Source organism: Amphiura filiformis, chromosome 16 (assembly GCF_039555335.1).
Source record: "Amphiura filiformis chromosome 16, Afil_fr2py, whole genome shotgun sequence".
Lineage (NCBI taxonomy): Eukaryota > Metazoa > Echinodermata > Ophiuroidea > Amphilepidida > Amphiuridae > Amphiura > Amphiura filiformis.
Window position 1 is genome coordinate 5,457,782 of NC_092643.1, and position 13,190 is coordinate 5,470,971.

The following is a 13,190-nucleotide window of genomic DNA, read 5'->3' on the forward strand; positions in this document are numbered from 1 at the left end:
TCTCTCTTAATTCAAAACAATGGCCACTAAATTATAAAGCTAACTTGTATACTCAGTTGTGAATTAAATACACTTGATTAACATGTATTGTATGATTATTATTTTGTATAATTATAATCTCGTAAATATATCTAGAAAAACATATTCAGAGACACAACATAAAAACATTGATTCTGTATTGTTTGATTAAGTTTTTGTTGGATTATATTTTAAACAGGGTGGTTCAACAATCATCAGGCAATTTTTAGTAGCACCTCCTCTATTTCATTTCTGTTTACTGTTTGATGCAAAAGAAATAAATTCATTAAATCATTCATTCCATTTAAAATTCACACTACCCCTGTGGAAGATTTTTGGAAATATCTTCCATAGGGGAGTTTGTTTTTCATATGTAATTGGTCAGGGTTATTCAATTTGAGAGCCATACTCCCCCCTGTGATGTGGAATGAGTATTTCAAATGGAAGTTACCAAATTGTCTATTTTTTTTCAAAATTCATTCTCCCTCTGTGGAAGATTTTAGCTAAATCTTCCACAAGGATAGTGTAGATTTGAAATAGAATAGCCTAATTTTATTTACTTACCCTCACACTGCTCTTGTATAATTAGTCTTCCACTGGTCTGATCATAGAATTCAGCATTACATCCGCCACAGAAATTTGGCCGACATCTGGCATTGGGATATGCGGCACAAGAACTCACTGAACATGGGTCATCCAGGCAACTCACTGGCTGGGCCCCATTAGGGCATAAATCTAATATATAAAGTATAAAGGTGAATTTAACCCATTGAGCACTGATGCCTTTGTTCTTACAGAGCCCTGATTGGTTAATTACATGATATATCAGGCCTTGCCGTTTGAGGCGAGTGATCGCTCTCGCTCGCCACCGCTCGCTCAAACTCAATCTCTAGCGAGCAATTTTACACTCGCCATAGACATTAAATATCGCTCCCTGCGAATCACCAATTTACCCAAATTGCATTCAAGTTTCAGCACTTCAATTTATTCATTCGGTATATTGTAATGAATTAGCCTTAATTTCTGAAAACGAAAGAGAGGTTATTCAACACCCTGTAAGTATTTCATATTGGTAATGATCTTTCAGAGGGTGATTCAACCACTACATACGACTAGAAAGTGATCTGACCACTCACCTAGTATTATGCTAGCGAGCGATTGATCACTCGCCTTTACCAATCACTTTATATCCACTGATCAAAACAAAAACATCACTTCCGGGAAAAATGTCAACAAGCCGTTTCGCGGGAAAAGCAGTGGACTAAGTCACTTGTGATCAAGCCGTGCGAAAGATAAAGTAGTGAGTTACTTTTTCATTGGATTTATCCAGCAAAATGTTTGAATTATTTAATCTACAATCCTACAAATGCATCTATTTAGCTTAATCCGTATCTATAACCTCTGTCCATGTGCCCGATTGTCATCTAACAAGCAATGTGATTGGGATGCACAAATACATAGAGGATCAACTTTGAGAAGAACCACATCCACAATTGTTGACCTGGGGTGAGGTGGGGGAATTTTGATTTGACCACATCCACAATTGCTGGAGTAAGTTGGAAGGGGTTTAGATTTGACCACATCCACAATTGTTGACCTGGAGTGAGTTGGGAGGGGTTTTGATTTGACCACATCCACAATTGTTGCCCAGGAGTGAGGTGGGAGGGGTTTTGATTTGACCACATCCACAATTGTTGCCCAGGAGTGAGGTGGGAGGGGTTTTGATTTGACCACATCCACAATTGCTGGAGTAAGTTGGGAGGGGTTTTGATTTGACCACATCCACAATTGTTGACCTGGAGTGAGTTGGGAAGGGTTTTGATTTGACCACATCCACAATTGCTGCCCTGGAGTGAGTTGGGAGGGGTTTTGATTTGACCACACCTACAATTGCTGCCCTGGAGTGAGGTGGGGGAATTTTGATTTGACCACATCCACAATTGTTGCCCTGGAGTGAAGTGGTGGTGGGTGGGGGGGTGGAGGGAGATTTTGATTTGACCAGGAGTAGAAGTATTCTACTTTGCTTACCTCCACAGGTCATCCTGGTGCATTGCAAAATTCCATTGGAGCATGTGCTGTAACAAAAATAAAAGAACACTCTAGAATCTTAGAGACAAATGTGATGTAATCAAGCTAAATGAATCAGTGGCGTGAGCTGGGATTTTTTCCAGGGGGGGGCAAGCCTGTATGGGGCGGGAGCCCAAATCCACCAAACAAAAATATTGCCGCCCCTTGCTCAAAAAAAGGTTGACCCAATTTTTTTTCCGTGGTTTGAAAAAGTGAAGAGCAAAAAAAAAAAAAAAGTACCATTTTTCTGCTCCGCTCCTCTCCTCTCTCCTCCTTTTTTCCTCTCTCTCTCCTTTTTCCTCTTTTTTCCTTGCGCTAGGGGGCTAGGCTAGGGGCGGGGGCCCAAATAGCGCTTAGGGGCGGGGCCCAAACAGGCAATTTTGCCGCCCCGGCAGCTTCGCCACTGAAATGAATCCTTTGTTGCTAATTTGAGGCTTCACTCTACAATTTTGTTTTTATTATTCTTATTTATTATTGCTACTGTTGACTTTGAGATAGCACTAAATGCAACTTCCTTTGCATGTTATTGTATATCTCTAAATCTGTAAGTCCCAATTCTAATGGAATTTTCATCAAAATAAAACTGGAGCAGAAAGTAACTCCAGGTTACTTTTATACTGTTTTGCTGACACTTCTGTGGGCTCTGAAATTGGTAATTTTTGGCCATCGAACTTTGCCTGTTTTTGTACCTACATTGGTTGTTGGTTTACCGAGTCTGCTTATGTGCACAGTGATTTACATCATTGATCCTTGTTGTTTTTGCAGGTTTAGCACTTTTGTGAGCCTTGGAACTGGTAATTTTGGCTATCAAACTTTACCTACTTTCTATGCCTACATTTGCTGATTTTGCCCCCCCTGCATATTGTCTAGTCTGTATTTTACTTGTTTCCCCACGTCAAGTTGGTGTACCTTGCTCGTTTTCTTTCCTGTTGTTCATATTCTCTTGTATCATTTATTGATCCTTGATGTGTTTTGTGTCCTTGTCTGTTGGATTCACCCACTTTTTCTTATTCCTAACATTTAAGTTGATTCAGATTTTGCGTTTACGAGTTACGCATGATTTATATGCCCTGATTCATTGCCTATAGCTTACCAAGTATTGCAACCATCTCCAGCTGGTCTGCTCTCACCATTAGTGTATGTTACACCATTATAGTTGCATTCAAGCGCTGGAGGAATATACAACAAAATATGTGTTATCATCATAACTTCTGATGATATTTATGTGAATAATGCGGCTGAAGAAGAAAAGAGGTCAAGAGGTCAAGATTTTGACGTAAAATTAAGTGAATGATTAACTTCTACATGAGGCAAAAGGGGAGCCATGGTAAATGGTTACATTATAGGGTGTTTTTGTACATTTATGCATTTCTAAGGCAATGTTGTACAGTCTCTGCTTTTTACGACAGAGGCGCCTAAGTGGTCTCCCAAACCACGGTAGATTATAACGCGAAGATGTTATCTTGTGTGGTACAAATTCATCAATGATCTGGTGAACTTTCTGGTGGAATTTATTCCATTTACATTCAACATCCTGTCCAGCTGTTTCTAAACTGAAGTGTGGAAGGAAGTCTCGGAGACTTTTTGTGATACCATCAACGTTCGCCTTATATAAGATTTTCTATATAATTGACGCGATTCCAAATACAGCGCGCCACCTACGATCACGCCTGGCTGATCTACTTCGCGCAGAGCATCATGGGTAAAAGTCGACATCCATGACGCGTCGACGATGAACCATCGACCAAGGAAACAGAAACGAGTGTTGCTATCGATTAGGCCCCTACTCATTACTCAACCACTTTTGTTTATTTACGTTGATGATGATCAGCTCTTGATTCAACCCTCCGACGATTTTTTTTTTCATTTCTGCCTCCTTTTTAAAGTTAATTTCGACAGTCATGGCCTACCTCTGTGAATGTTCAGAGTGTTAGGCTTTATATTCCCACATAAAATAATGGGCATCAATTAAACCCTTATTTTCAAACTTTTCCGAACTTTCCGAGGCGCTTGGGGAAATACTTTAGGCTCTCGTTTACAAGAAAAGAAAACACTTTCAGGTCTTTAAGCTTTGTTGTAAGTAGGGCTATAATAGAATTGATTTAAAAAAATATGATTGGGGATAGGCCTACTTAGACCCTCATGCATATATCCTTAAAAAACCAATTTTTAAACCTTGTTTGTTTTTAGTAAAGTAGGCCTAATTCTCAATATTTAGAATAACGAAATATTCAATACATATTTTAACAGCATGGACAGCGTAAAGCATTTTTTTTTAATGTGTTTTTTTTTCTGCCTCCTTTTTAAAGTTAATTTCGACAGTCATGGTTTAGGCCTAGCTCTGTGAATGTTCAGAGTGTTAGGCCTATTCCCACACAAAATAATGGGCATCAATTAAACCCTTATTCTCAAACTTTTCCGAGCCCGATCCGAGGCGCTTGGGAAAATACTTTAGGCTCTCGTTTACAAGAAAAGAAAACAGTGAAAAATATGATTGGGGGTAGGCCTACTTTATATATCCTTTAAAAAAAACCCAATTTTTAAACCTTGTTCGTTTTAAGTAAAGTAGGCCTAATTCTCAATATTTAGAAGAACGAAATATTCAATACATATTTTAACAGCATGGACAGCGTAAAGCATTTTTTTTTAAACGTTTTCGAATTTCAAATGTACTCTAGGCCTATTCCTATTCAACCATCTACGGTTAAAACTCGATGTCAAAAATGTTGATGTCTCTGATCGACCATCTAGGCCTATAAACCCGATGTCAAAATGTCAATTTTCGAGTTGATAATAGCAAATGCTTTTGATGCAAGACAATTTCAAACAGGTAATTTAATCTAAAACTCAAATTGCGTGCCTTTTTATTTCTTGATTGGATAACTTTTCCCATAATTATTACCATACATATGATTAAGATAAAAGCGTTTGGTTTTCATAAATGTTTTGAACGCTTGTCTTATTTTTATTTTTATTATTTTTTCTTGCTAACCTAGGCCTATCGAGATGTTTTACATTTATTTTATAACCTTTTTAACAAACTTGAATAGATATTATAAGCATTTTCGTGTGACGTTTTGAAACGCTTTTGTAGCATGATGTAGGCCTACTGTATGATCATGAAAGGTCGTAAATTTAGAAGCCATTTCCTTCTATATAGCCCTAGAAATAAAACACTTTGGCCCCAATGTATAATGTCGGGAGAAAATATATACTTGCACTAAACAAATAAACCTAGGTTAATTTTTAAAATAAACTCTTGTGGTGCAATTCTGTCAACAAAATTACATAGGCTTATGAACCGGGGGCTTGGGACTCAGCCCCTCAATAAATTTGGTGCGGGAGCTCGAATAGGCCTACCCTTCTGTATGAATAGGCACGTTTTCATTTTCAAAGTCCACAATGCCGTAAAGGTTGGACTACACTACAGTTCAGTTCTTTTCACAGTGTTGACTTATAATTTCATGAGAAAGAAAAAGAAAATGGGAAAGATTTTAATCTTTCCCATTTTCTTTTTCTTTAAAAAAAAACATGTATAGGCCTAGGCCTAGGTGTTTAAAATTGTCCAATTGAATATTTAGTCGAAAAAGTTTGATTTTTCAATGTTGTGCCGACCGATAATATGACTAAAAAGAAACTCATTCCAATCAACGTGTGTTATTTGGGAGTAGGCCTAGGCCTACTTTAAGAGTAAATTTCCTTGGGTTATGAATTATTAAAGGGAAAGATGAAATAAAACTGGTATGACATGCAAGAAAGCGAAGTAAAAATAAAATATGAAAAAGAAACATGAATTAATATTAAAATCGGGCATGACAATTGTCAAATTTAAACCTTAATTGTGACACGATCTGGTTCATGGGGGCCAAAGGAGGCATTTTTGAAAATTGTGTTACTGTAATTAGGCTATCATTTTAAATTGAAAACACCAAAGGTCTAGCATACTTGGTTCTAAAGTTCTAAAGTTTTTTCATGCAGATTTTCTTGATATGCCTTAAAATAATGATCTTTTAAAATTCATGTACTCTTTTGCAGTTTGAAATTTTCATCTTTATTATAATGCTAGAACTCTATGAGGTATTGTTGAACTTATGCATTAAAGTCTTAAATTGAAATATTAACAAAAAATAAATGCTATTTTTATGCGGTAAGCTATGCCTACAAAGTGTTTTTATTGCGATCGTAATTTTTTTAATGTTTGATAGTAATATAATTAAAAATACAAATTTAGGCTAAACATAAAATAAGGACAAATCAAACAATTTACAATAATAACAAAAACGGCAAACCAATGTGATGCATGTTTATAAGTAATGAGTATTAAGAATCTTTTTAAAATTTACTTGAATTTCTTTGCTGTAGGCCTATCCACAAGGGCGGGTCAGCTATAAGCGCCTTCTCCAAAAAACCCCACATTTTTAGTAAATGTAGGCCGATTACAAAAACGCATAACACCTATAGTATGGATGTTGGTGTTATATTATTATCGTATTGAACAAACAATAAATTCAGAAAGAATTAAAACAATTTATTCTAATAACCAAAATAAAACCTATGCGTTTTCCATTTAAAAAAGGACAGGCCTAGGGCTACTTAAGATTGACTAGGCTCACGCAGTGTCGGGCTGAAAAGCATCGTAAAGTTTAAAAACAAAAAAGGGCGGTTTTAGAAAATGGGATAACAAAAAGTTAACACCTATAGTATCAACATCAAGTTTGCGGGTTTTAGAAAAGGACATCTATGAATATCAAACTGCAATATTTCACTTCAACACAGAAAGTCTCAAAAAATTTCAAAAAGTACTACAAAACATTGTGTTTTTAGAGTAATAATCACAAACATGGTCAGCTATGGTTGATGAAAAAGGATGTCGACCCCAGACACGGGAAATGCCAATTTTCACTGCCGTCGTTGGTGGCGCGCTGTATTTGGAATCGCGAGAATTGAAAGCTTATGACTACAGATCAATTCAGGACTAGCATTTTCAAATCAAGCACACAGACATTTCATTAGTTTTATCACTAAAACATTTAACAGCCTAACTCATGCGACAAAAAGGTACCTTAAAGCCATAATATATGGTCTTTTAAAATATTTTTTTTGCATATTAATAATGATTACACATCCCAATCTGCACCAAAATGGAATCATACAAATTTAAGACAACAAAGCTAATTTTGAATTAATGTTTCAATACAGACAAAAATCCCCCATAAAACACCAAAGTGGTCAAGATAGTAAGTAGACTTTCTTTTATTATGCCTCATTATTATGACCAGGGCCAGATTTACCTTTTTGGTAAAATTTGGAGGCCCCAAACACACCGTGAGGAAGGCATGTGCACTCAAGTGGCCAAGTGTTTAGAGTTTGCTAGGACATTTGCGCGCAAAAAAATGCAATTTTAGACTATTTTAGCCCGAATTGAAGCTGATGTTTCTATATAACAGGCCATTGCAATCAAAGCGCGCAAAATTTTACAATTTTTGTGCGCTATTTTGGCCCAAAACATGGTGTTTTTCAGCTAAACGGGAAGATGTACACTGCACAGGGCAATTTTGGGGGCCGGGCCCATCTGGCCCTATGGTAAATCCGGCCCTGATTATGAACAGAAAATCTTCTTGACAGTTGTTACGAATATTATTACATCATTTTTGGCAAAGAATAAAAATAAATAAATTTGACTGCAATTATATATTATGGCTTTAAATTGTTCGAATGTCAGAGCAGATTGTTTTCACATATGTGGTGTGATCAAGCAAAATCAGTCTGAAGTCGGACATATTCAATATTCAGTTTCTAATGGGATTGTAAACAGCATTTGCAAAGCTTCATTTGCAGAAAACTCCATTGAAAGTAGACAACCAGTTCAAAAGATGTGTGCAGTTGAAGACTTTCCAAAACAACAGGAAAGAAAAGGAAATACTTCCTTTGTTTGGCTATAGCTCAAAATCAATATTTCCGACTTTCGACTGATTTTGCTTGATCACATCACAAATGTGTTTGCTTCATCATCACATCTACTGTATGATTGCTTCCAAAATATGCAATGTGAGGTGTTCTGGTTCCGCTGTCCCAATCACTGATAGGCCAATAAGTATAATTAAAGACAGAATTAAAAAGACAAATTTACATCTGACAGCACTGTCAATCAAACTCCCTACAACCCTTGATTGATTAATAGCACATAAAAGTAAGGTTGATTCATGTGGTGCTAATCAGAGAAAAGGAATCGCAGAAAATGGTGAACAATTATGCACTTTTACAAGGCAAAAGGCAACTTTTCTAGGCATTGTTGATATGATGCCTTCAGGTAAGAAATCTTCCTACTATGTATATTTGAAGGTGCAAAATTAACCATAAGGCGCCCGGTTTTACCACAGCGTTCAGCAACTCATCATCACGACATATGTAAAAAACAAACATGCTTGAGTTTGATTTTTTTCAATTCTGTCCTTAATTATAGCAGATTGGGTTATTCCATTTGAAATCAATACACCACAAATGGAAAAAATGACCTTAATCTGCCACACAGGGAGTGTGAATTTCAACTGGGGCTACCTAAATGGGCGACTCCATTTAAAATATATCCAATAGGATATAGATTTCAACTGGAATAGCTCATTGGAGTTATAGAATTTGTGCCAAAGCATATCTATGCAAATGTAACAATTCGCTGTCGTAGTGCACATTATAATATGACCGTTGCTAGGTCAACTGGATCACGCTTTCTTTGTTACGAACCACTGATCGAAATGAGCACAACAAAAAGCCTATGGCATATCAAAATTTGGAACAGATGTATGAGCCCAGGCTTGGAGCAGTAATCAATGGTTACTAATGTGCACTACGACAGTGAATATTATATCACTCATACATAAATTCTAGACAGTTCATTGGTTGATTACCATTTGCCATTTTTACTATCACCCTCTCCGTGTGATAGTCTTTACTATCATAGTGCTCTGCCGTAGTGCGCCTGCGCCAAGCCGTGCGCTGACTCTTGGACTCGCCGATTTTAAATAGTTAAATGTGAAGTATATCACGGCAAAACATGGTGTTATGTTGATGAAAAAATGTATTTCCTACCTTAAATAGTATTGTAGTTATAGAATTTATGCATGAGTGATATAAAACAAATATTAACTGTCTTAAATTAGTAATGGTCGAAATATAATCACTGGTGAAAGATGTATTGTTCCATTCCACTCGCTGTTCCGGCTCGTGGAATGGAACAATCCATCTTTCTCCTCGTGATTATATTTCGTCCATCACACTCATAGACAGTTAATATTTGTATACTGTACAACACTAAAAATACCAAGATACTTACTCAGTCACAGTACACCATCCATGCAGGTAGGTCATCCACTCTCCAGAACAGCATACATATTGTGCTCTTATCACATATTTGTTTCAAAAAATTTATGGAGCACATCTCATAAGCAAATTTTTAGGCAAAAAATGTGTAAAAAAACAGAAAAAAAACAAAAAACAAAAAACAAATATGCTCAGTAATATAAAAAAACACCAGATATGCTCAGTAATATCAAAATATAAATGAATCAGCAAAAAACATGTAAAAAAAACAAAAACAAAAAAAGGTACATGTATGCTTAGCAATATCAAAATATAGATAAATCAACAAGAAAGAAAAAAGTAAACTTAATTATTAAATTTCAATAATAAATTACCATAGTCAGCCTAATTAGTGGCAGAACTGGGAATATTTTTGAGGTGGGGTGTAGAAAACTGTAGGAGGGGAAATATAAATATTTGCCTGATGATTGAACATTTTGGGCCTAAAATTGTCCAGATTTCATATTTTGAATGGGACAGTCAAGAAGTGGGGGAAAAGCCTAAGATTGTGGTGGGAAAATGCCTCATCCCCTGGTACCACCACTGAGTACTTAGCACCCCAGATAACTTGTCTTAACTCACATTCATATACCATTTTGCACACAAAATTGGGTCACATAATTAAATCGCAAAAACCAAACTAAGCATTAAGTTGTGGCAACATTGATTTTATAGTTCCTATTTCTTATATAAAATATTGAAGTAATAATGATCAGTTTGATTTCATAACACAGTAAAAAAATGTAAGAAAAACACACCTTAAAATGACTTACTTCAGAGCTGTGTTGTCCTTGACAATGTTGAATGCTTTCTTACAAAAAATAACATTACAAATTAAATAAAACAAAAGTTAGTAATAAGACTTTGTGCAGCCCTTCAAATTGTCGGAACTTCACGATATAATGATCCTCAGGCGCTAGCTATAACACCCTTAATGCTTTCTTACAATAAAATAACATTACAAATTATATAAAACAAAAGTTAGTAATAAAACTCTATGCAGTTCTTCAAACTGTCGGAACTTTACGATATGGTCCTCTGGTCCAAAATGCTGGCCAACCCATGCTTTAAAGCCTGTATGTGGCATTAACTATATCAAGTATGGTACTCTTAAAAATAAATAACAAGCATAAAAAACCAAAAATAAATAAGCCAAATATGAGTGCTGATAAACAATGCAAAGCATGGTGTGAGGTATGTGACACTGACCTGAAACAAAAGAGCATTAATTGTACTAAATAAAAAAGCAATGTATTGCAACATATCATACCAAATACAACAATTACAATAATAGCATACATATGATTTACTAGCCATTCACATTATGCCTTTACCACATGATTGAGTGCACTCTGTAAAGAAGATAATTGATAACCAGAGACAGCTAAATTGCTGGCACTAATGTGATTATGTCACTTTCAGCATAGAAGTGTTCTCTGTGAGTTCTGTGAATAAAAGTTTGTCACATTAACTTGTGCAAGATGCAGGCTATGTAGCAAATGCATGATGGGAAAAACCTTGATCAATATTGGGACCATCAGTGATGAACCAGCACCTTTGAAACACACAGGCATGCAATTTTATCTGTATAATAGTATACACTGCACAGCATATTTTCAACAGGGTTTTTCTACTTTCTCAACACAATAGTAAATACCTGTATTGTTTTGATTTAGTTATACAGAAGCATTTCGCATTTGTTGACCTTACATCAATGATGAACTCTGTGCAAATCAAGGCAGATCCAGGATTATAAAATCCAGAGGCTAAATATTCCAGAAATAGGCTGGTTTTGGTGCATAATTTTGCACATTTGTTGTGAGGCTGGTACCTGGATCCACTCCACAATACATGTATACCATGCACTGAGTACTATCCTCAAGGGTGCAGTGCACCAGGCAATATTGACTACTCATATTCACATTGACATTGTATTTATGTATGAAGGATTCGCACACCAGTCCTATCAGTTGATCTGTAACATCTGGGAAAGAGTGGCATACATACCTGTACAGATAATCCTAGGACAACATTGTCCAGGTATATTGACACCAACACAACCTGGGGGAGGTGGTGCACATGCCAGGATGGAACAGCTCATTTCTCCATTCTCACATTGACAAGTTGTACATGGATCTGAGGGTGGAATTTGACCATTATTGATAGGATTCCCATTGGCATCCATACATTCAGACCCTGAAATAATACAATAGAGCGTATAAATTTGATTTGTGATATTCTATATACTCCTGACTGGTTCAAAAATTAAACTTGTGCAAGTAAAATCTATTTAAGACATTACTAATTAGTAAGCTGCTGAAGCCGTGTAAATGTTGGTAGTAGGGCCAATTTTTGATGGGTAATTTTACTCGCCTCAAACAGTAAAGCCCGTCATGTCATAACTTTAGGCTTGCCAAATTGATATAGAGTATACTTACGTCTTTCATCGCATCTCTCTCCAGAGAACCCTGGTGGACATGTGCAGAAAGCGCCCTCTGATGTATCTTGACACGTACCCCCATTTAGACAAGGTGCATTAGCACATGTCATCACACCTAAACCAAAAAGAGAAGTAATAAGATAAATTACATTATTATTAGAAAGCTGCAGAAGCTGTGTAAATGTCCAGGGTAAATGTTGATAGGGTCAATTTTGGATGGGTAATTTTACTCCATCAGACTCACAGGTAAATCTCAATTTCTAGCTAAAATACTAATAGCGGCATAGACCAGACATAGATGGCACCAATTACAGTTTTTGTCAAAGAAGAATGGCTTTTGTTTACATTTTGAGAGCGTGCAGAGCATAAACACAGAAGTAGGCTTCTGATTGGCTGATTCATCTGACAATCATAACAACAGACCGATAATCTGATTGGCCGATTGCGTGTCAAAACGTTGGCCGGCGCAGTTAGGTACTCTTGAAGGGAACACACAGCTCCTTGTAGGTCGCTCATTAACAGGGCCCTCATGTCAATCTGAGCAAGGGACTGCCGTTCGCCTCTGAAACCCAGTGCAGTCTTACCTGTACAGTGGTCATATGAGGGGCAGCACTGATTATCTTGATATAATGGGGGACAACTTTCATCTTACCTGTACAATGGTCATATGAGGGGCAGCACTGATTATCTTCATATATTGGTGGACAACTTTCATAGCCTCTTGGTGGTGGCTGGCAGTCATAAACAGCACATACTGCTTCTCCATTGAAACAAGAACACTCCTGACATGGATCCGAGGTTGGGATGGGTTGACCTTCATTTCTAGGGTCTCTACATCCTGAAAATCAACAAAATACGTATCGTAGCAGGAAAGTTGTATGGAACTATCATATGAAATGTTAACACAATGTATATCAGAAGACATGTTTCCTCATAGTTTGCTTAGAATCCCCCCACCCCATGTCAGGTAGCCATCTTTGTTCTCCATAAAACAGCACAACATATTTATTTTTCATTGGAAAAGACAAATATAAAATTAAAGCCAACCAGCACTTTTTTGCAAACACATCATGAGCAAGGGAAACTGGAGCATAGGAAAACACAAAATTAGTTATTATTGCTTCAGATATGCCAGTCAGTTTCACTTAAAAAACCTGAAAAGCGCGTGAATACAAGCCAAAAAGCCCCAAAACAGGCTGAAAATAAATAAAAACACAGGAATTTGAACTCACAAAAAACCTGAATTCAGGTTAAAACCTGAAAACTGGCATCTCTGTTGCTTAGAATCTGTCAAATACTAGCACTTCAA

General features: G+C 36.6%; 1 protein-coding gene across 1 annotated transcript in view; it reads right to left on the reverse strand.

The window, feature by feature from the left end:
* The window catches only part of LOC140136472 (uncharacterized), a 122,466-nt gene extending 119,163 nt beyond the window's left edge, over window positions 1-3,303 (reverse strand). The window contains exons 1-3 of the mRNA XM_072158194.1: window positions 3,179-3,303; window positions 2,047-2,093; window positions 583-753 (exon numbers count right to left, since the gene is read on the reverse strand). Coding sequence (XP_072014295.1) covers window positions 583-753; window positions 2,047-2,093; window positions 3,179-3,291 — 331 coding nt within the window. The 5' untranslated portion in view covers window positions 3,292-3,303. The remainder of the gene's footprint in view (window positions 1-582; window positions 754-2,046; window positions 2,094-3,178) is intronic.
* Window positions 3,304-13,190: the final 9,887 nt, after the last annotated feature.